Genomic DNA, 22,805 nt, shown 5'->3' on the forward strand with positions numbered 1-22,805 from the left:
AAAAGAGGTATGGAAGACGTAAAAAAGGCTGCGCAATGGAGGAGGTCCTCAGGTTTTTAAAGGCAAAATAACACCGACGGTCAAGAACCAAGTGAAAAAGCAAGATTTTGCAGTGAAACTTTGAACTAGCTCCCCAGACGAGCCAAATTTTAGCAGCAGGTTAGAACTGACAACGAAACATAGTTAGGCAGAGCTCACAAACAAGCAACCTGAATTCGGGCTGCCTTGAAATCACATCTAACTCACCCGAGGGGTCCACCTATGCCTCAGTTTCTTTAGCCTAAGTGCAAAGCAGCCCACTGGTGCACCCGCCGGAGGGCGGCAGGACCTGCCCTGCCCTGCCCGCTGCCTGCAGACCGGGGCCAGGCACACGCTGCGGAGCACGACACGCGGCCGGCGCCTCCTCAGCACCTCAAGCACCGGCGGGACCGGCGGGGCCGTGCCTGTCACCCCACCGGCCTGCACCCCCCCTCAGCAAGGCGGGTTCGTCCCGACACGCTAAGGCCCATGAGCCGTCTCCCCCGCTGCCGAGGCCGCAGCGGGCACACGGCCCCGGGCTAGCCGGGCCGCAGAGGGCAGGGCGAACAAGGGCCCCCCCTCACACCTCACCCGTCCCCACACATGATGCAACACAGCAGCTATAGGAAAGGACAGCATCCCGCCATACCTCCACCCAGCAAGCGGGAGGAGCGGGGTGCGCCCCGCACTCACCGAGCGGAGGGCTGCTGGCGTTGACGGTGAGGCTCAGCGCCGCCATCCCGCCGACACGGCGCCGGAACCACGGGAGAGGCTGAGGCGGGACGTGAGGCCGCGCCAGCAAGGCAAGAGCCGGCTCGGCTGGTACCGCCTGTCGCCGGGGGGCGGGGCCGCGCGGAGCCACTTCCGGTGGCTGGGAGTGGAAGGCAGGGTGACGGGTATAGATGGGGCCTTGGTAAAGGTAGAGTGTGTCCTGAAGGAGATGTTGAACTTGAGGAGAATTCATGGTGTTGTGTGGAGGTTGTGCCATTTCTTGCCTTGTTGTAGGCTTGGGTGTCGGAGATTCGCTTAGGCAGAGGCTTCTCTCGAGCTTTGCAGGAGCTCACCGTAATCCTGAGGTACATGTGTGGCAGTGGCTGTAGGGAGAGCTTCCATCGTTTTCCTATCGGTAATAACACAAGTAAATCAAGCGGCGCACATATACCGACACAGTGGTGCTGTGGTTTAGTCGTCTGTTTAGTTAAGACTGTTGCTTGTTACTCTCGTAAACGTGGGTTTTGCAGTGTGGCCCAAGCTAGTCTTGGAATGAATTGCTAAAATGCTGTGTCAGCGTTTTTCTCTTCAGAGGAGGCAGACTCAAGTTCACATTGTTGCAAGGACAATGCAGTGTTTTTTCCCCCCATGTCTAATTTATAGATGGTATTACAGCACCTCATGTGCTACTAGAGGCATTATCAAATGCTTGATTGGTGGACTGGTGCTGTTTTGTGCAGTGGGTGTAGTGGTACAGCAGAGCATAACTCTGTCTTATGTGCTGGCTTTTATCCCAGCTTCCCTCAGTGCTTGCCTGTGTTAGCAGTACTACACTTTGTGTAAGTATGGAAAGCGGTTTCATACATAAGCATTTCTATACATCAGGTAGAAGCTGGTGTATGCTTTGTGTGTTTTACTCCCACTGAGGTAACTGTAAATGAGCGGAGCAATAAATTACAGCAGAATTAGAGAGAAGCTTATACAGAGGAAATTTTCAAGCATATAGCAAGTTTCAGATGAAAATAAGGATAAAGATGAAATTGCTAACCGTGAGTTCTGTGATTTGTATTTTAATGTTCTATGGAAAGGCTTATCAAGCAGGATTTGAGTTGTCTAAGTTTTTCTATGTTTTCTGTTAATGTGCTTTACAAATTCAGATGCAGATTTTTATATGAATACTAAAGCATGCACATCCAAAAGTCCTGCAGAAGGTAGGGGTAAGAATTATGTATAACTGAGGCAGTGAAATGATGTTAATTTTGTATACGGAATGATTAAACTTATAATGGGGCAAAATGTGAAGGCTCTAATTAAAGCAGGGTGAATTTTTGTTGCATGTTCTTACTAGTCATGAGCTTGAGAAAGGAGAAGAAAGGTGAAGCTGTAGACAAAAGGATTAGATGCATGTGTTGTTTCTATATATATGCAGCTTTAATCCAGTGTCATGATAGCATTATGGACTAGCTGATGATAGAATGCACTAAGTTGTAATCTTGCTAACTGATCTGTAAACGTTATAATAAGCTGACCTCACTAAGGAAAGAGCTTCCTTAGATCCTTTTCCATGCGTGAATATGGGGAGAAGGAGAATGCTTTAGCAAGAAATGCTTCCTGGAAATAGAACCAGGTTTAAGCCCGTGAGGTCACATTGGTGTTATCCTGCTGTGAGGAAAGGATCTAATCTAAGGACTCTAAGTAAACTGGAGTTTATTAAAATACCTTGTGTGATGAAAGGAGAAAGAAGCAACTTGTACACACTGAGGGATTTGGGTCACAAAATGTGAAGAAAACAAAGTACTTAGGGGTTCCACTGGTTCAAAATACTCCAAAGTCCTAAATTCAGCTTGAGGGAGACATCATCTGTTTTGGCCAAGTTTGTCACTGTTAGTTAGTCATATGTATTTTACTACTTATTCTCTTTTGTGTTCATGTAGACTGAACAGTTGAGTCCTGCTTTCCCAACCCCCATACCTATGGGAAATCTGACTGAAACAGGCTCTCCAATTTGTAAGTTCATTTTAGGTGATCTTGTCATCTGGTCTCTCCCCTTCCCTAATGTGCTGACATTCCATAGGAGGAAGAAGTGGTAGTGTTGGGTTCCTCAGCTCTTGGGGCTGTTGGGAAGGCACCTGGACATAAAAAAATTCAAGTTCTGGCATTTAAGTTGTCCCTGTGTATGACAAAGTGACCTATGCTGCTCTCAAGACTGAGGTGACAGACTCCAAGAGAGGCATTCCAAATCATCAGAGGGGTGCTGGGAACTCTTCTCCCCATTGCAGTTTCCTTGCGTTCTCCTCAACTGAGGTGTCCTGAACTCTGCTGTGTTATGCTTCACTGATCCCAAATGGATCCAGTGATCTAGGAACCTCTATTTGAGACATTAAGAGGTCCAGCTAGACTGGTCCTAGCTTCTGCAACACTGACACCCCAGCTCTCCACAAACAGCAATCTCTGCCATCCCAAAACCAAGTGCAGATCAGAAAATTCAAAGATCCACTTCTAAGAATCAAAACTGTGAACTTTATAATAAATGGGCTAATCCATCCAGGCAAATTCTTAGTCCATTTGTACTTAATAAACTCTTGTTGACTACATACAACAAAAAAACATTGAACAACATCAGGAAAATGACTTAACATGATTTTGTGCCCTGACTATTAAGATGATTTTTGCACTCTACTGTTATGATCAGCAGTATGTTAAATGCAGTAATGAAAAACAAATACTGCCAAAGGATATGGAAAACACCTATTCAAGAAATGTGACTGGTTTGATGTTTTCTGCTAAACACAGCAAAACAATCTGATCCAACATATACATATTGATTCTGTGTGGGATTTGAAATTATTGAACACCTTAATGTAAGAATGCAGTTCAAACTCTCTAAAACAATATTTCAGGCTCAGTTATCATCTTGCTTTCTTCTCCAAGCTCACTTTCTCAGCTTGCCAGGCCAAATGAAGATGCTTTATTGCTTCAAGGCACAAGAGATTGTTTAACAGTGTTAGGAATACGACTGGCATAATAGTCATAATTTCTCAAAGCAGCAAGGACCCCAGCAGAATTCATGTGTTTCACTTCCTTGTTGTACTGAAACGAATTTCCATGGATATCAGTTATCTTGCCTGGAAAAAAAAAAAAAAAAGAAAAGAAAAAAAAATCCAGCAAACAAGACCTGGAGAGAGAGAATCTACTTTATTAGTACAAGTGGTACAACTAGAAAAACAGTCTTTGTTGTACACATGCCTGTCTTCAGATGTCAAATATCTTTGCTCCCAGTTTAAGTGCAACAGTATTGTACTGACCAAAATCAAATAACTAATGGTTTTATTTTCTTTCAGTAACATTTATATTCCTTGTGTTTCAGGAAAAGGAAAAGACCACCTCTCTCTTATGGATTAACTAAAATGCTTCCTGAATAGTTTTTACATTTGCCATTGACAGGAAAGAAAGAAATACCTTGAGTTCAAGTAAAAGCCACGGTAAGCCTATACAACAAACTCTAACATAATATAGAAGTACCTTTGCTGGTTTTAAACAAGTTTCTAGAAATCACTTAGCAAGACCAACACCGATCTTTATGCAAGCTAATTTAACCATGACATATCTAAATAACAAGGAGGCTAAATACAGCCCTGCACTGCCCCAGATTAATTGGGTTTTTTTTGTGCCTGAGCTAACCTGTTTAAAGCTATCTCAATTATCAACACTAGAGACTGCAGATAATGTCATTATAAAGCCAGTTATCATTGCTTGACAATTTAGGAGATTAAACCCTATTTATAAGCATAAACAGCAGAAAAAGTATAATAACACTTATATTCAAGTTCTTGTCAGTGAGACTTTTCATAACTCCTCTAACCTCTTCCTCCCTAGAAAGGTGAAGTGGCTTATGTTGGCTGGAGACCACTAATTTTAGTGAATTACACAGAATCATAGAATGGTTTGGGTTGGAAAGGACCTTAAGATCATCCAGTTCCAACCCCCCTGCCATGGGCAGGGACACCTCACACTAGGCCATGATGACCAAGGCCCTGCCCAACTTGGCACTGCTGGGGACAGAGCATTTACCACTTCTCTGGGCAGCCTGATAAAGTGCCTCACCAGCCTCCCAGTAAAGGACTTCTTGCTTGCATCTAACCAAAATCTCCCATTTAATTTTAAACCTATTACCCCTTCTCGTATCACTACAGCCCTTGATGAATGACTCAAAGGAACAACTGCATTATTTGGCCTATTTTTGTTGTTTTAAAGAATTCTCTGTCCACGTATTACATAATGTTACTAATGCTAAACTACTACATCCACTTAGGACAATGTGATTTTAGTGTGAAATAGTAGCCAACAGAAAAAAGACATTTATTTTGGCCTATCCCTTTGGAGCTACTGTTGATTTCAGAGGGCTTTTTTTTCCTATGAAAATTGTAAGTAACTTTAAATTACATTTCACTTATCTTAGAGCTTTGAATGATATTAACTTACCTCCCACAGCATGTAGAATAGCTTCCGGTGCACATGTATCCCATTTCTTGCACCCAGGACTGGCAAATACATATGCAGATGCCTTGCCTTCTATAAGCTGAATGACCTGTTAGGAATAGAGAGTAGCAATTGTTGCAAATGGGCTAGGCATTTAGAAATGGGTAAAACTAACACCAGCAAACAGGGATTAGATCAGTTTATTGACTTACTCACTCTCAGAAAAGGAAAACCAGTCATTTCCTTTCCAATATTACAAGAAATTATATTAAGATTTAGAAAGCTATAGTGTATTACTATTCTGAATGATCTATTTTGGATTGTTATGAATACAGTCTAGTAGATTAAAATCTGATCTTAGTTTCAGAAATAAGAATTTCCAACTTGTGCAAGTAAATACTAAATAAATAAAAGTGGAAATTATCTCCATGTTGTCTTGGTGCCTTGCACAAGTTGGAGAGAAAAGATTGGAGAGACTGTTTTTGACAGCCATGACAAAAAAAAGCTTTAAAAACTGTAGCAAATGAGTATTCCTTGCATGCAGAGAAGTTCTGCAAAGGAAATATCGCTGAGTGCTTTTATGTTTATCCTTTCATATAAGCTGCTAGATAGTTGGAACCAAAACTGTATTAACATGAATGAGAGAAAATGCTTAATAGCTGTGATTAAACTGAATTCCCATTTAGTCTTCATTACAACTTTTTATTTTCTCTCCTAGAAACAAAATACAGGGCAAGCTGGACCTGAGCTATGACCAGCATGGCTACTGTTATCAATATACCTGTACCAAATTCTCTCTACCTCACAGCACACTGAATGTTAGGAAGAGAAATTGTGCTGGGAAAGGAGGAGGAAATCTCCTGTACATTTATGCAAGTAAGTGATTTCTTTAAAAATTCTTTTTTTTTGAAAGGTACCACCTCCCAGTAATAAGAAAAGATTTACAGCTTTCATACCTTGTTTCCTGCTCCTCCAACTCTGATGACACTGTCTGGATTCAAAGCACTGATACATTCATTTACCAGGGCACTGCTGTGAGAACGGGTGGTAACAATGATGTGTTTCCCAGCAGGTGCTTCTGTGAGCTGAAATCCAAAGGCACCTATGCCTACGACTCCCCAGATTGTCCGTCCCAGCACAGCATCAGGTCCTGCCTACAGAAAAGGTACACAGGTCCAGGTGATGGTTAATCACAGTGATATGCATTTAAAGCTCAAATGGAAGGAGTACTTAGAGATGTCTTTGCATACCAGGGAGTATAATACTACTACTAGGTTATACATTTAAACTACTCTAGAGCTCAGAATGAGAAATTGCCTCTAAGGCAAGGACATTGTTTACCCTTTTCTTATCTGTGACATTGTGGTGCATTACATTCTGCCTCCAATGACTGATGTTAGTATTTGTATATTTCTGTACTTCAGGCACAATCTGTAACTGAAAATATCATGTCATTTTAAATGTTTTGTCATACATATCACACAGAACATATAGAATCAGCTGATGATATGCATTACATCAACTCAAGAATTTTTTCTTTAAATTCCAGTGACTTTAACCAATCAGGCTGTGCCATGTGCTTTTTTCCCATCATACATAATACTGATATAATCTCAAAACATGTTTAAATGCTTATAGGTTGGCCACCCTGGACTTATTCCTGAAACCTAACATGATACACTCTAACCCAGCTGTCAGTGACAGGTACACTTTGTTTACTACAGGGCTGCAGATTTATGGCAGTTACCACATATCACAAATTCACCTACTGCATGGATTTACTAGAGAGTTTATAGCAAAGACTGCAAAACCCCTGATCTATACTTATTTTACAGCATGTACTCTGTATTTACTCTAGCAATATGTACAGCATATATTCAATATATAGGATATTACACAAGCCTCAGGATTCAGTATGGCTGTTAGTAGATCGCTGAGATTTGGTTCCTGGAAACCAACATTCAAAATTTTATATATTTAATAAAAAAACCACCACCCAATAATCCAGCATTAAGTCCACTATGTGCTGCTTTTCAGCTGAAAGTGTGCTAATTAGAAAAGGCTTAGAAGTGACAGAAATTATCTAATGCTTTTAAACAGATCAATGCATTTAATACCTCATAGTTGTAATAGGGCTGGTTAATAACTCCTGCTATTGCTTTGCCTCCATAAGCAATTCCAATAAGAACCGTTACGTGGTCAAGGAGACCTGTACAGAAATCACATGAATGTAGTTATGCTTCAAAAAGAAAGTATATATATTTAAAAAGAACCCCTTCAATAGATGTCCACACTGATATGCAGAGTGGTATCTTAAAAATGCAAATACTAATCAGGATTTTTCAGGTGTAATAGGTTGGTTGATACAATTTTTTTTAGTCATTTACCTTTGAGGTTTGCAAAAAAAAAAAAATGCCCCAGATAGAATGCTTTTAATAGAACTGTGTTATAATTAACACAAAATGAGGAAGAAATTTAAAGATACAGCTAAATGGAAGTATATGATAACATTCTTCTTTAATTGTGGTGTGGTTTCTTTAATGGTATTCAAAACTAACAATTTGTTGACAATTGTACATCTCTCTTCCTGAAAAAGGGAAAAAATCTGCCTAAAAGATTTCACATTAAAAGATGCAGCAAGAAGTTTCAGCATATTATTTCTGGAGGTTTTCTTTTGTTTTCTTCATTTTAGGGTCTGTTTCTAAGGACACAAATTAGGCTTTGCTGAAAACAGTTTCAGAAGAATAATGATTTGAAAGAGATGTTTTATTTTGAAAGAGCTACAAATATAGCTCTGGTATTTGAGCTGTTTGAAGAGGAGGATTGAGGGCATTCCTGTGTGATTTAGCCCTCAATTGAAAGTATATGTGAAATTTTGACTTAAAGCTTAAGGAAATCTGCCAGCAATCAAAGGCAGCCGTTTGCTCCCTGGAATGATAAAAACTGGCAGTTCAGTACTCCATCAGGAATATTCAATACTGAATGATGAAAAAATCCATAGAACTCAAAGTAAAGAAGCAACGTCAGCCTTATGAAACAGTATCGTGTATGAATTCTATCATATAACTATCTACATGTACATGCTACTTTATTATGTTCCTTTTTTGGTCTAAATCAACAGAATTAAAGGAGAGGCCAACCTTCAGTGTACTCCTTGGTTCCGTCCAAGGGATCAACCCATATTACAAGCTTTAAAAATACAAAAATAAGGACATTAACAAATACAAATGATTGAAGTTATCATGCAAAGTATATCTTTTACTTTAGTGTTTTCATTTCCTTACAGGAGTAAATACAGAAAAAGTTCTTTACACAAGAAAGCTTAAAAACTGACTAGAACTTCTCAGAAAATATCTTTATAGAGGTACAAAGGCTTAAACTTAATATGGAAATGACATTATTAGGTCTGAAGTAGATAAATTAATTTCAATCAGAAGTTGCAGGAAGCAAATGTCCATTTTCCACTATTGCACCTCAGGAATATGCAGCATTTCTGACTCTGGAGGTGTGATTCTCATAATAACATGCCAGTTTTCCAACCAAAAAGAAAAGCTTGCAACACTGGAATAACCTTTTTCTTAATACATTCTTAGCTAAAATCAGTGAGTAATATAACATAGTGTAAAATATGAGGACATGACTGGAGCACCTCCCGTATGAAGACAGGCTGAGAAAGTTGGAGCTGTTCAGCCTGGAGAAGAGAAGGCTGCGTGGAGACCTCATAGCAGCCTTCCAGTATCTGAAGGGGGACTACAGGGATGCTGGTGAGGGACTATCCATTAAGGACTGTAGTTACAGGACAAGGGGTAACGGGTTGAAACTTAAACAGGGGAAGTTTAGATTGGATATAAGGAAGAAGTTCTTTACTGTGAGGGTGCTGAGGCACTGGAATGGGTTGCCCAGGGAAGTTGTGAATGCTCCATCCCTGGCAGTGTTCAAGGCCAGGTTGGATGAAGCCTTGGGTGATACGGTTTAGTGTGAGGTGTCCCTGCCCATGGCAGGGGGATTGGAACTAGATGATCTTAACGTCCTTTCCAACCCTAACTATTCTATGATTCTATGTATAGCGTTACCACATTACCTCTTCCTCTTTAATTCCTGTGTACTGAGCAGGACAAGTTTTCTTCAGGATTTCTTCACAGTGACCATCTTCAATTAGTTCCTCAGTTACCTCATCATTGGGCAGCTCCTAACAAAAGTATTCTTAGAATTATCAGAAAAGATGTTAGCTTCACCTCAGTTTGTCTTAGAACTGTAGATTTACTTGTGGCTTGCTCAAAAAAACTAATGCAATGGAAAGGTGAAATGGACTGCTAGTATTTTTAATAGGTTATTTCTTAACACCTGCCAAACAGCTTCCACTGCAAATTAATAAACTGTTAGTATGAAATAAACTAGGTACTTACTTCTTCTCCTATGATTGTCACCTTGGGAAACTTCTGTGCCAGCGAAGCACAAATGCTCATTTGTACCAGTCGGTCAGCTTTGGTCTGCAAGTCATTGGCTCCAGTCTGTAAGAGGATGGATGGGAATTTGTATGTTTCAAAGCAACAACAACAAAAAATAACCAGCAATACAATGGCCCATATGTCATGTTGAATATCTACCTTATAATGAAAACAAGTCTAATTAGATAAATCATCAACCTAGTAAATGATCCTGAGAGAGGCAGGCTAAAAACTGAAACAGTTTCCCTGTACACCCCAAAGCTAAAACTGACTGCTGTGATATCAGAACAATATTTACATGCTGTGTTCTTCTCATGCAGTGGTACAATTGTACTGATACGTATTTGTGCAAATACTGCACTATGTACAGAGTAAATGAATATAGGTATGATCACAGATAAGAGGGAAAAGCAAAACCGACATGCTATCCAAAACTTGTGTTTTGTTAAGAAAATCAGGACAAAACTGAGGTGTTCCTTTTAAGTGTCTGAATATTCCTTAGAAATATCTGTCAAAAGATACTTCTCCAGTGCTCTTTTAATCCTTTAATAAGGAATATTTCTTGTATCAAAGAGACAAGGACTGTATTTCCTTCCTTATTTGCTGATCTTCAAAAATACCACTTTAACCTGTATCTAAATTAGCATTAGTAAGAGAAATTATATTAGAACAAAGTAAAAGTTATACCTTCTCCACTATGCCCAGATCTCCTGCAGCCATTACATTTCTAACAATTGTTGCAGCTTTTTCTGCAGCAGAATATGCAGAGGCGACCACACGCATGAGCAGAGCTGGAGAAGCCATAATGAAAGCTGAAAGGAAACAAAAGGCAAACTTAGAATCATAGAATAGTTTGGGTCGGAAAGGACCTTAAGATCATCCAGTTCCAACCCCCTGCCACGGGCAGGGATGCCTCACACTAGACCATGTCACCCAAGGCTCTGTTCAACCTGGCCTTGAACACTGCCAGGGATGGAGCATTCACCACTTCTTGTACGTTTCTCTCTTCAAGAGAAGACAAGAGAGAAAATATTTTAATTAATATTCCAAACAGATAGAATTAGAGCTGAGTAGGAGGGGGTATGTGGGTTACTTCCAGTGAGCAGTAATGAAGTGAGCTTTGACTTTTTGAAAAATACATTCAATATGTATAAAGCTACTTCAGACAAGTTTTCAAATACCTGTGCTCTGTCTGATAGAGAATCTAGTTCTCCTCACTAAAACAAAATCTGACATTAAACAAGAAAAGCAACAGAAATTCATAAATGTTAGAAAAAGTGTAGTCTACTACTAGTCCATTAGTTGAAATGTAAACCAGGTTTTTGTAGATGGCCTAATTGTGGGCACAAATAAGGCTAATGATACACAGATATCTCAAACTTGTATGTGGAAGTCTGTTCATCTAAAGTTTACCATCCTTTAAGTATTTAACTTCTCTTGTTTTTTTTTTTTTTTTTCTATGGAAATCTATTGCATCTTCTTCTGTTCTGGTTCCTCAACATAAAAAGGACATGGAACTGTTGGAACAAGTCCGGAGGGCCACGAGGATGAACAGGGAGCTGAAGCACCTTCCATATGAAGACAGGCTGAGAAAGTTGGAGCTGTTCAGCCTGGAGAAGAGAAGGCTGCATGGAGACCTCACTGTAGCCTTCCAGTATCTGAAGGGGGACTACAGGGATGCTGGGAAGGGACTATTCATTAGGGACTGTAGTGATAGGACAACGGGTAGCAGGTTAAAACTTAAACAGGGGAAGTTTAGATTGGATATAAGGAAGAAATTCTTTACTGTTAGGGTGGTGAGGTACTGGAATGGGTTGCCCAGGGAAGTTGTGAATGCTCCATCCCTGGCAGTGTTCAAGGCCAGGTTGGATGAAGCCGTGGGTGATATGGTTTAGTGTGAGGTGTCCCTGCCTATGGCAGGGGGATTGGAACTAGATGATCTTAAGGTCCTTTCCAACCCTAACTATTCTATGATTCTATGATTCTTCCCCTCAACACTGCATGTCCTGTAGTTCTTCCTCCTGTAATCCTCTGCATCTGTTCCCCAGCACACATCAGTGCAATACACTGTGCCTTCAGTTCCCAAACAGAACAACTATCACTTGCAAAAGGCTGACAATCATCCATTCCTCCCAGCTTTTCTCTACCTCAGGAAAAAGAAGTATGGATCACCAGGCTGTAGTCTTTCAAATTCAGAGCTAATTGCTTTTTATGTTTTCCTGTCAGTTCTTTCTGTCTGTATAGATTACATGCTTTTTGGGTTGGGCTTACACATGCTATATACTTCCAATTTAATTCTTGAGCACAGAGCTAGAAAAATACAGAGGGACTCATTAATCACCACACAGAAGTCTTTATTAGACTTTCCTCACAACCAGTATTTGCAGGAATTGCAGCAAGTATTGCATAAGTTGCACTAGTAGGTTATTAGACAATGTATTTCCTTTCTTGCTTGAGAAATCTCAAGTATAGTGTACTCAGTAAAGTATAATGTAACAAGGTTATAAGCCTAGCTACTGTAGATGATAGTGATAGGACCTCAAGTTCATGTCTTTACAGTTTACAGCAAGCAGCCATGTTAGAGGTATCAAAATCTCTAATTTAGCTGGTTTAAGAACTTTTCCAGCACTGTACAAACACCGTATGGGTATCTCTAAAGCCAGAAGATCTTTGAAGCTAAAAGTGTCATTGTGTAAGTACATTCAAAAAGCACAGCTGCTACTGTTTTTATGACCTACTGCTTGTGGATGGGAGCAAAGTGCTTTGGAGTCCTGCACAGTAGCCAGGGTGCGTACCCAAAGTACTCTTGGTCTGTCTTTGATTGGTAACAATAGTTACAGAGGAGATTTTTGAAATGCTACCTGTGGCAAAAAGCAACTCTCAAATAATTGAAGTTGTAGAGCAAATATGTGTAATAACACACGGGGAGACAGATACTATTTTAAGTATATACTATCATGCGAAACAAGTTAAAGGGAAAGAAAGTTGAATGTAGTTCATTCCATACTGAAATTATCTGGAATATTAGAACTTCTGAGAGAGAGTAAAAATTAGCGTATTAGATGGGAAGTTTGAGTTAAAGAATTGAGCTCAGAAGAGGATAATTAAGATTTTGATGCTCAGCTTCTCATTCTTCATTTGTCCTTTTATTATGCTTTTGATGATGCTTTGTAAAATAAGGTTTAAGCTTTATTATTTTAAAGGCTTGATTTATTTAATGATTTCATAAGCTTAAAAAACCCTCAGAAAACAGTATAGAAATACTGTCTTATATTCTTGAAGCTTGACCCAAGATGTTTCTTGGGCACGTTTTTCTTGGACATTCTTAAGGCAGACAAATATATTTTCTGTAATGAACCTACACCTGAAATCTTTAAGCAAACCTTAACCTTGAAATATTCTTATGAAAAACAAGATTTATTATGAGAAACTAAAATGGGAGGTTCAGCACCCCCTCCTCCCCAAAACATAGTAACTAACTAATGAAGTGTGAAATATGTTACTGCTGCAGAAGACAAATTTTTGCAGGGCTGTACCTCCTATGTAGCACATTTTCTGGTGTGTTGGACAAGTGTGTGCACTAGTTTCTCATCTCTAACCTTTTTATCTCAAATTAAGTAGCCTATTTATAAGTTTATGGCTTTTCCTGATGAGGGCAATGTCTAATACTTCAACAAGCTGGTGAAGGGCCTGGAGCACAAGTCTGATGAGGAATGGCTGAGGGAACTGGGGGGTTTAGCCTGGAGAAGGCTCAGGGGGACCTTATCGCTCTCTACAACTGCCTGAAAGGAGGATGGAGCTAGGAGGTGACTTCTCTCTTCTCCCAAGTAACATATGACAGGGCTCAAGCTGTGCCAGGAGAGGTTTAGACTGGGTAAAAGCAGTAATTTCTTCCCCAGAAAGGTGCTCAGGCATTGGAACAGGCTGCTAAGGGCAATGGTGGCATCACCAGCCCTAGAAGCACTCAAAACCAGTGTAGATGAGGACCTTAGTGACATGGCTTAGTGGTGGCTTTGTCAGTGCTGGGGTAATGGTTGCACTTGATGAGCTTAAAGGTCTTATACCTGATTCTATGATTCTATGAATACATCCAAGAATATATGACTTGCTGTGGACAAGTTTGACTCTTATAAAGCTGTTCCGTTTACAAAAATTGCACAGCAGCTATCCTTCAAATCAAATTTATGTATTATTTCAAAACCACAACAATGTTCTGCAAACAGCTATAGTTTCCTCTAATGAAAGGAGAAGGTGGATGTCTCAGAGCACGGGACAGCATGCAGAGCTTGCTTTTGCCAGAGTGTGCTCTGAACTTCTTTCCCTGCACTCTTCAAAGCCCAGGTGATGAGAGCTCTCTATTCCTTTACCATAGACTTTGGCTCACATTTCGTAAAAGATAAACTTTTCATTCTGTGTAATGTGAGGAAATGATATTTACCCAGAAGTGGGCTAGGGCTCGAAGTGGGAATGCCACTTCTAGGGGGAAAGAGCTGTGCTGCCTCATTTCACCCCAGTGCTTTGAGGCCTTTTGAGTTTGTATTGAAAATAATCATTGTTTTCTTTAAAGCCTGTTCCTGATTCTCTTGTGATTAGGACTCCCGGCGGTAACCCGCGGCAGGGCAGCGCACCCCAGCCGTGCTACCGAGCCGCGCTCTCAATGCATTTAGCCGAGCACTGCACAACGCTGCACAAGCGGCCGCCGCAGCAAACTCACCGTCCCGGCCGTGCTGCCCTCGGTCTCGGCGGAGTCCCCAGCACCCCTTCGCTCACCAGCAGTGTCCGGGAGCCCTTCTTGTGAGTCCTTTGCCCTGAGGGATCAGGAGTCCAGGCCCCGCCACGGCAGCAGCCGGGATCTCCCACAGCCTCCAGCGCTCCTCTCCCCTCACAGGCGCCGCCCGCTTCAGGCAGAGCTCGCCCCGATCGCGTCACGGAGGCGTGTTTACAACCCAAGCCCGAAGCACCCCAGCTCCTCCCGGCTCCGCGGAGGGCTGACGCCTTGTCCCGTGCTCTCGTCCGCCCTCCGAGGCCTGGAGGAAAACGCGTTGCTCCGTGGCATGTCCTTTACCGCGGCCCGTTGTCACCGCCGCTGCGTGCCGTAGCGCAGGCGGAAGTGCTCTCTCCGCACGTCGCAGGAGCTGCTGAGGATGTTCCGGGCCTGGCCTGTGGCCCGGGCCCGGGCCCAGGCCCGAGCGCGAATCGCCTGGGGATGGGTGCGCCCCGCCGCCTCCGAGAGCCGGCAGCCCGCGGCGGACCAGGGCTCCCCGTCCCGGGACACCGTGCTGCTGCCGCACAGCCGCTTCCCTGCGCAGCTGCCCGGGCGGCTGCAGCCGGAGACAGAGCTGGAAACGCAGCAGGTAGCGGCGGGGCAGTGGCTGGGTCCCGCGGGGCAGGCGTACCCCGGGAGCAGCTCCTGCAGGGGAGCGGGGAGGGTCGGCTGGGGTTACTGTACGGGCCCGGCTTTGGTGCCATGAAGTTGTGGGTGTGGGCTGCCTCAGGTGAGGGCCAGGCCGTCTGCAGTCGGCTGGCAAAGTAAGTTGAAGGACTTCAGTTGTTCATGTGTAAGCACAAGTACAGGCTGGACGGAGACTGGATTGAGAGCAGGAGGACTTGCGGTGTTGGTTGATGTAGTCCAGAAATCAACCGTGTGCTGGGCTCCATCACCAGCAGCGTGAGCAGCAGGACGAGGGAGGAGATTCTGCCCCCCTACTGTGCTCTGCGTAGATCCGCCCCAGCAGTCCTGCTCCAGCTCTGGGCCAACAGCACAAGAGGGAGGTGGAGCTCTTGGAGCGAGTCCAGAGAAGAATAACAAAAACTAGCAGCACGTCTTCTATGAATACAGGTTATAAGAGTTGGGATTGTTCAGCTTGGAGAAAAGGCTCTGAGGAGACCTTAGAGCAGCTTCCTGTACCTAAAGGAGGCCAACAAGAAATCTAGAGAGGGACTTTTTACAAGGGCCTGTAGTGGCATGGACAAGGGGAAATAGTTCTGAAAGAGGGTGGATTTGGAGTAGACATTAAGCAGAAGTTCTGCCCTGTGAGGGTGCTGAGGTGCTGGCACAGGGTGCCTAGAGAAGGTGTGGCTGCCCCATCCCTGGCAGCATTTAAGGCCAGGATGGATAGTAACCAGACCTTGGAGTAACCTGGTCTAGTGGAAGGTGTCCCTGCCCATCATAGGTGGCTGGAACTGGATGAGCCTTAAGGTCTTTGCCAACCCAGACCAGTCTATGATGTACAGGTGGGTACGCTCTGGTTTGCTAATGTTTTGTTTGGAGGAAGAGTAATGAGCCGCTTGGTTGTGGAGAGCCAGAATAATAATGTTAGGCTGAGTGTTATGCCTGTCTGGAGCTTTTTAATATTGTTAATAATGTCTTCTGCTACAGAGTTAGAAAAGTGAACTCTCTGTGTTTGTTTCTTTGCTTTTATTACATGTTTTACCATTTAGCCAAAATTCAGGAAGTGATGTGACTTAGGTGTTTTCTTGTTGTCTCTACAGAAATGTGGTTTTTCAGAACTGTATTCATGGCAAAGGCAAAGGAAAACGAAGCAAGAATTCTGTCTGCATGATGGACCACCTTATGCCAATGGAGACCCTCATGTTGGCCATGCGTTAAATAAAGTAACTGTTTATTTGTTCACACTGTACTGCTTTAAAGTGGTAAACATGTCATAATGTGCTGTGTGTTCTCCATTCCCACTTAAGTCAGTAACACTTTGAAGTCTTCAGTATTCTTGTAGATGGAGCTTTTGAAAAGAAAATGATGTGGTTATGTAGGTGCCGTATGATGCCACAGTGATACAGATACCATAACAGAACATGTACCTGTATTCCAAGTGTTCATTTAGGAGGCTGGATATTTCAGTCAAAACAGGACATCTCTTTAGAAAAAGACCAGCCTGCAATTCATTTCTAAGCAGCGTTAAATGCACGGTTTGTATATTGAACGTATAGCACGTAGACACTAAGGTGAATGTATATTTCTATATGTGTGTATGTAGTAACGTTACTGTAATGCATCGTTGAGCTGTGTCTTGCTATTATTTTTTCCTCTGAGTACTTTGTAGATTTGTTCCATTGAATTTATTTTATCTTGGTATCTTCAGTGGAACCACAATAACTAAGTGTTGATGGCTTTTAAAATACAGATTTCAGCTTTGAAATATTACTCCAAAATATGTTTGGGTATGTTTAGATTCAGTCCTGAGAGCATCAGTATTGCATACACTGCAACGTGGGAAAGACTTAAAATGTGACCCACAGCTTATAGTACTAGTGCCAAAAGTTGGACTGCAGTAATATGCACTAGGCCAGCCCTGTAAACGCAGCTCAGTGTTTCAAAAATGAGGACAAGTAGGATTTGTTCACTTCAGGTCTTGCAGGTTTTTAATCTTCATCTTTCGTCAATACTGAATGTAAATTCCCTTCATCGGGGTCCTCTGAGGTTCTGCCAAAATACAAAATGATGGGCAAGAAAAATTACAAATGCACAGCCTTAAATGTCAATTTATATTGCACCATTGTAGTTTAACCCCAGCTGGTAACTCAGCACCATGCTGCCAGTGGGATGGGAAGAGAGCTGGAAAAAAGGTTAAAACTCATGGGTTGAGATAAGAAGAGATTAATAGTAATTAAAATAAGGTATAATATAATACTAATAATGAAAAGAGAAATAACAGAGAGAGAGGAAAAAAGGAAAAAACAACAAATAAGCGGTGCACAATACAGTTGTTCAACACCCAGTCTGACATGAGCAGTGATTGGTGTCTCCTGGCCGACTCCTTACAGTTTATATACTGGGCATGACATGCTGTGGTATGGAATACCCTCTTGGCTAGTTCGGGTCAGGTGTCCTGTCTCTGCTTCCTCCTAGCTTCCTGTGCCCCTCCTCACTGACAGAGCATGAGAGACTGAAAAATCCTTGATTGGTGTAAGCACTACTGAGCAACAACTAAAACATCCATGTGTTGTCAGCATTGCTTTCAGACTAAAGCCAAACACAGCACTGCACCAGCTACTAGGAAGAAAATTAACTATCCCAGATGAAACCAGGACATGCAGCCTTTTGTATTTTTGGTTTTTTTTTTTTTTAGCAGGAGGACCTTAATAGTGTAGTTGTTCCACGTGGGGGAGCTAAAGAGGTAACAGGCTCTTGTGTCCTTTCAGATTTTGAAAGACATCACTAATCGTTTCTACATGATGAGAGGTTATAAAGTACATTATGTGCCAGGATGGGATTGCCATGGACTGCCAATTGAGTTGAAGGCATTGTCAGAAGTCAAAGGATCTGAAAATCTTTCACCAATGGAAATTCGACAGAAAGGTAAACTACTCTTTGTCATATCTCTATAGAAGAAGTTGGCTTAAGTATTTATACATCCTACTCATACTTTGTATTTTATGCTTTATACGTAGCTTTTATACTTTCCTGGAGGCTTTTCTATAAGCTATTGGTGACATTTTCTGTCAAGACAAGCAGACTGAGTGCAGTGTAATCTTATGAAACAAGATAATTGATCGTAGACTTAATTCACTGCTGTAATCAATGTGCATATTGTTGACCATTGGTTTAAAAAAACCCCAAAAGTAAGGCAGAGGTTTTGGATTTCTGTTTTGCTTAACTGTGTAGTGTTGTGAAACTGATATTTATCAGATTAAGATCCTTTTGGTTTTTGAAGACTGAATTGGGTAAGAGCTAAAAAGATGCATATGAAAATCAAGCTTCATCAGGACAGATTGGCTCAGTACTTTAAGTAGGAATGTATTTGTTTACTGTGTTTGTAACGATATTACAGAACTATAAGAGTGATCCTTTCCGAGGAGGTTAGTCTGCATTATATAGAAACTGTTTTGAAGAAATAGTTTGAAATACTGTGTGTAGTTTGAAATACCGTGTGTATTGAGACATCAACATTTAGCTGCAAAGCTATTTGTAATGGACAATTTCAACTGCTTTAGCTTGTGGCAATGAAATCGGCTTAGCTTATTTTCAGGTGCATGTTGTTCTGAAATGTCTGGCTCAGCATCAACAGAAGTGGTTAATTTTCACTCTTATTTTACATTATTTGAGAAGGCATTTTGAGAAATTGTTCTTCCTAACTAAATTTACCTATTCCCCTCCCCCCCTTCCTTAAAAAGAAAGTTTTTATTTTAGAAACATTTGTTTTATGTGCCTGTATAAATCAAAAGGTACCACTTCTGGATCTTTTTTGCTGATTGCAGTTTATGTAACTACTTCTCTGAAATGCATTTTTTTTGAGCCGTAATTATCTATGTAATACACATCAGTAGTTAGTGCATGGTTTAAATATTTTCAGCTGAGCCTTTTCTATAAAAGGTCAATAGAATAATTAAGTGGTATTACTTTGGTAAATGTACCAATTGTACAAAAATGTACCAAATGTACCCGCTTACCTTGGTGGGGTAAACCATGTGCTTAATGGAACTATTCCTTTCAGCCAGAGAATTTGCAGAGAGAGCAATTGAGAAACAGAAATCTGCCTTCATTCGCTGGGGTGTAATGGCAGATTGGGCTAACTGCTACCGTACATTTGATCCAAAGTATGAAGCAAACCAGCTGAGAATCTTCTATAAAATGTATGATAAGGTATGTTGAGCTTTTGTTGAAGTCTGGTTTGATTCATCATGAGTTTTGATTATCCTAACTTAATTTCTTCCCTCTTTTCCTCTTCAGGGGTTCATTTATCAGGACTACAAACCTGTGTTCTGGTCTCCTTCAACAAAGTAAGCATTAACTTACTATTTTGTCTTCAAAATTTTAGCAAATATATCAGTAGCTTTTCATGTTTAAGTGTGTTAACTTATGTTTGTTCTCTACCCAGAACAGCCTTGGCCGAAGCAGAGCTGGAATACAATGAGCAGCACGTCAGTCGTTCTGTGTATATGAAATTTCCCCTGTTAAAGTCACCACCTAAACTGGCTTCTGTGCTAGGTATGACTTCTGTATAGATTTTAAGAGTAACAGCTTTTGGTTTTGTTATAATTTTAAGTAAAGTACTTCTAATTTACATCTGTAGATGGATCATCCCCTGCTAGTGTGCTAATCTGGACCACACAACCCTGGACTGTGCCAGCCAATCAAGCAGTTTGTTACATGCCAGATTCAGCGTATGTGTCTTTAACTTGGTTCAGTGATCTGTGTCAGTCCTTACCAGTATCAGTGAAGTTAAAACGTTCTGGACTATATTACCTTTTATTTAAGGCATCCTTTTGGTGTGGTTATTTGTTGTTTTGTGGGTTTTTTTGTGACACAACTACAAACTTTGTTCTGTATTACTCTTAATATATCAGTTTCACCTTTATTTTTTCTTTTAAGTTAGCTCTTCTTCCTGATGTTAACATTATCTTGAAATTCTTTTGAGTTTTATGGGTGAATTTGACGTGTAAATCTCAAACCATTTTGCTGTCTTTTAGAGAAATTAAGTGTTTAGACAACTTGTAGCTTTATGGTGTTGGTAATTATTGAGTATTACAAATATATATTTGCATTGTAGATACTCAGTTGTGAAGTGTACAACTACTGGTGAATACTTCATTTTAGCTGCAGATAGAGTTGAATCTACAGCTGCTGTTTTGGACACTCAGTTTGAGGTTGTGTCAACATGTAAAGGTAGGTTTTAATATTGTTAATCTTAAGTTGCTTAGAAATCTGTATGTAGGTGTCTGAAAACTGCTTCAGTTTTGATATATTATGAAGTTTCTTTGTATCTTGAGAATGTGCTTCACTGAAATTGGACAAAGAGGAGTAGCAGTCTGTCAGATTCACTGTTGGCAAATTGTAGCTCAAATTTTCATCAGTAAGTTTCAAAATACTCTTTAAAAACTAGGTTCACATGTGGACAACAGAGTAAAGTCTGCTCGCCAGCAAAATCTTCATTACAGTGAATGCACTTTTTTCTGGTTTTCTCATCCATTGCTGATGAGAACAAGGAGCTAATTACAGGTATACTTGCCAAACTGACTAATCACTAAATTCTATGAAAACTACTGCAATTACTGTTTGAGTTTTTCATTGCCAAGAGGTGCCTTAAGCCTTCATTATAACCGTGAAGACCATCAAGCTATCACAGGTGTCTGTTGTCCTGTGGACAAACTAAAGCAGTTAAGTTTGCATCCTGACGTAATGCCTAGTGGTGTTTCTTAGTAGACAGACTTTTGTCTATTCACATCTGTATTATGATTCATTGTCGTAAGTTGGGATTTAATGTGTCATTTGTGAACTTTATTCATTTGCCTTTATCAGTGATTCAGTGCTGGAAGTACGTGTATCTAAAAGAGGTGAGAAATCTGTATGACTTTTCAGGTTTTTGATGTTACACAACACATTCTGATTCAGAGGCAAAAGAGGGTTCTGTTTCTTTGCTTAATAAACTTGCTTTTACCTGATGCAAAAATTAGCTGGAGGTCTTCTCATGGGTTTCACCTTTTTCAATCACACAATTTGCAGATAATGTATAGAGTTGGAGCTTCTTGAAAAAACCTTCATATTAGAACCTGTTCTTTTTTTCTTCCCACATATTCAGTAATTCATTATATTTGTTACCTTCCTGTATTAGTGTACCGAGCTGTCTGTCAGCCGTTCCTAAACATGTTCTTTCTAAGAAGAAAATTGTCAGTGAAACCCATTGTGTCACATGAAGCATTTCTCTGTGATTCTTGACTTTCAGCAAAGCTTTGATACTAAGATTTATTCAGTAAGATTAAAACCTTAAATTGTCACAATCTTCATTTGTCCTGTAGTCTGTTTGTATGTAATTTAGAGAATTGATAGTAATTGTTAATGGTAATACTTAGAGGCAGGATTGGGAATAGTTCCCAAATTCAAAGTTTTGAGCCTGCTAAATCATTACTGGGATCTGTGTCTGGGGAACATTGCGATAGTGGTCTCCAGGGAATGGGAATGTGAAGTGTCACTTGGTGAAATGTCGCTATTAGTGGAATACCATTGCCTAAGGAAGAAGAAAAGCTTTTTCTTCAAAGGTAAAAAAGCCTGTTTAACAATGCAGAGAATTTGAAAGTACTTGGATTGGGACCCACAAATGAGATGAAGTAGTAGTTCATCTGAAATTCATGTGCATACACTTGCTGATCAGTTGTTCCATTTCTGCTGTCTGATAAAAGAAGCTGAATGCTATATTCTGTTTGTTTTTCCACCTGCAGGTGTGGATTTGGTTGATGGTTCTTGTGTTCATCCCACGATTCCTGGCAAAGTTTCTCCTCTGTTACCTGCAAATCATGTAACAATGGCAAAAGGAACAGGATTAGTTCATACAGCCCCAGCTCATGGTATGGAAGACTACAGTGTAGCTTCCCACCATCAGCTACCCACGGTACTTCATTTTTCAGCTTTTGCTCTAGATTTCCTGCAAGTGTTTGATCATGTTCCCCTGAATTGATTGTTGTAATTTCTATGTAAAATGTTTCAAAGCATTCACCTAAGTGTGAGCATCACTAATGGCAAGCAGGAATGCATGAGTAATAAAAGCATGTATCAGCATAAAAGGAGGTTTTTCACCCATCTCATAATTAAAGCTTACTGGGAAGTGGAATAATAGAATCTGTTCCTCTGTTTTTGGTTTTTAAAGGATAACGCAAACAACAGTTCCCAGATACTGTCTCTTAGAACTCAAAATTGGCTTTTAAAACTGTATTTTGCAGACCAGTAAAGCGTCAGTTATTTAGGTCATTAGAACAAGCTTTGCTGAAGAATAGTGATAGACACATATATAAACCCTGTTCAGTTATGCATGATCAGTTTCTGTTTGATGGTAATGAAGAGGTAGGGTATTCTTTTTCTCTTTTACCTCTTTAAAGAGATGACTCTTGATGTCCCAAACCCTGAGTAGACTCATATTTCTGGTTGCATTTTTTCAGGGGTAGGGTTTTTCTTGGGGGTTTTTGTTTCTCACTGTTAATTTGAAAAGCCATTGAAATACTAACCAGTGACTTGATGTAAGACAGGTGTAGTATGTAGTATGCAGCAAATGTAATTATGCTCATTTCTTCTGACACGTAGAAGTCACTTGCCTGGTAGATTACTAAATTGCAGTTCACTAAAGTGTACTTAAATATAACATATTTTGCTATTAATCAGAAAAGTAGCTGCTCAGCAGAACACTTGACTCACTTTTGAAT

At 40.8% G+C, this 22,805-nt stretch overlaps 3 protein-coding genes across 5 annotated transcripts in view; 1 reads left to right on the forward strand and 2 right to left on the reverse strand.

Annotated features, from left to right (window-relative positions):
- Positions 1 to 832, reverse strand: part of EPRS1 (glutamyl-prolyl-tRNA synthetase 1) — a 37,880-nt gene extending 37,048 nt beyond the window's left edge. For all 3 annotated transcript variants that reach the window (XM_005151884.3, XM_005151883.3, XM_031051659.2), the window contains exon 1: positions 712 to 832. In XM_005151884.3, the coding sequence (XP_005151941.2) occupies positions 712 to 757 (46 nt within the window). In that variant the 5' untranslated portion in view covers positions 758 to 832. The remainder of the gene's footprint in view (positions 1 to 711) is intronic.
- Positions 833 to 3,674: 2,842 nt separating this feature from the next.
- On the reverse strand, positions 3,675 to 14,729 carry BPNT1 (3'(2'), 5'-bisphosphate nucleotidase 1). Its single transcript, XM_005151882.4, has 9 exons — positions 14,371 to 14,729; positions 10,344 to 10,468; positions 9,615 to 9,719; positions 9,290 to 9,397; positions 8,349 to 8,397; positions 7,326 to 7,417; positions 6,165 to 6,362; positions 5,212 to 5,317; positions 3,675 to 3,854 (listed from the first exon to the last, which is right to left on the reverse strand). The coding sequence occupies exons 2-9, from the start codon at positions 10,458 to 10,460 to the stop codon at positions 3,706 to 3,708; spliced, it is 924 nt and encodes a 307-aa protein (XP_005151939.1). The 5' UTR covers positions 10,461 to 10,468; positions 14,371 to 14,729; the 3' UTR covers positions 3,675 to 3,705.
- Positions 14,611 to 22,805, forward strand: part of IARS2 (isoleucyl-tRNA synthetase 2, mitochondrial) — a 29,562-nt gene continuing 21,367 nt past the window's right edge. The window contains exons 1-9 of the mRNA XM_005151881.3: positions 14,611 to 15,010; positions 16,149 to 16,271; positions 17,817 to 17,973; positions 19,109 to 19,257; positions 19,345 to 19,394; positions 19,493 to 19,602; positions 19,688 to 19,778; positions 20,165 to 20,280; positions 21,831 to 22,000. Coding sequence (XP_005151938.2) covers positions 14,801 to 15,010; positions 16,149 to 16,271; positions 17,817 to 17,973; positions 19,109 to 19,257; positions 19,345 to 19,394; positions 19,493 to 19,602; positions 19,688 to 19,778; positions 20,165 to 20,280; positions 21,831 to 22,000 — 1,176 coding nt within the window. The 5' untranslated portion in view covers positions 14,611 to 14,800. The remainder of the gene's footprint in view (positions 15,011 to 16,148; positions 16,272 to 17,816; positions 17,974 to 19,108; positions 19,258 to 19,344; positions 19,395 to 19,492; positions 19,603 to 19,687; positions 19,779 to 20,164; positions 20,281 to 21,830; positions 22,001 to 22,805) is intronic.

This window comes from Melopsittacus undulatus, chromosome 3 (assembly GCF_012275295.1).
Source record: "Melopsittacus undulatus isolate bMelUnd1 chromosome 3, bMelUnd1.mat.Z, whole genome shotgun sequence".
NCBI classification, from domain to species: Eukaryota; Metazoa; Chordata; class Aves; order Psittaciformes; family Psittaculidae; genus Melopsittacus; species Melopsittacus undulatus.

Bases quoted from the DNA above. Each gene is read 5' to 3' on its own strand.
- BPNT1 (XM_005151882.4), bottom strand. From the start codon at position 10,460: ATGGCTTCTCCAGCTCTGCTCATGCGTGTGGTCGCCTCTGCATATTCT. The intron at 8,398-9,289 runs GTAATGTGGTAA...GTATTTTTAAAG, and splicing joins CAGGAATTAAAGAGGAAGAG to CTTGTAATATGGGTTGATCC. The intron at 7,418-8,348 runs GTTGGCCTCTCC...ATTTCTGTACAG, and splicing joins AACCAAGGAGTACACTGAAG to GTCTCCTTGACCACGTAACG.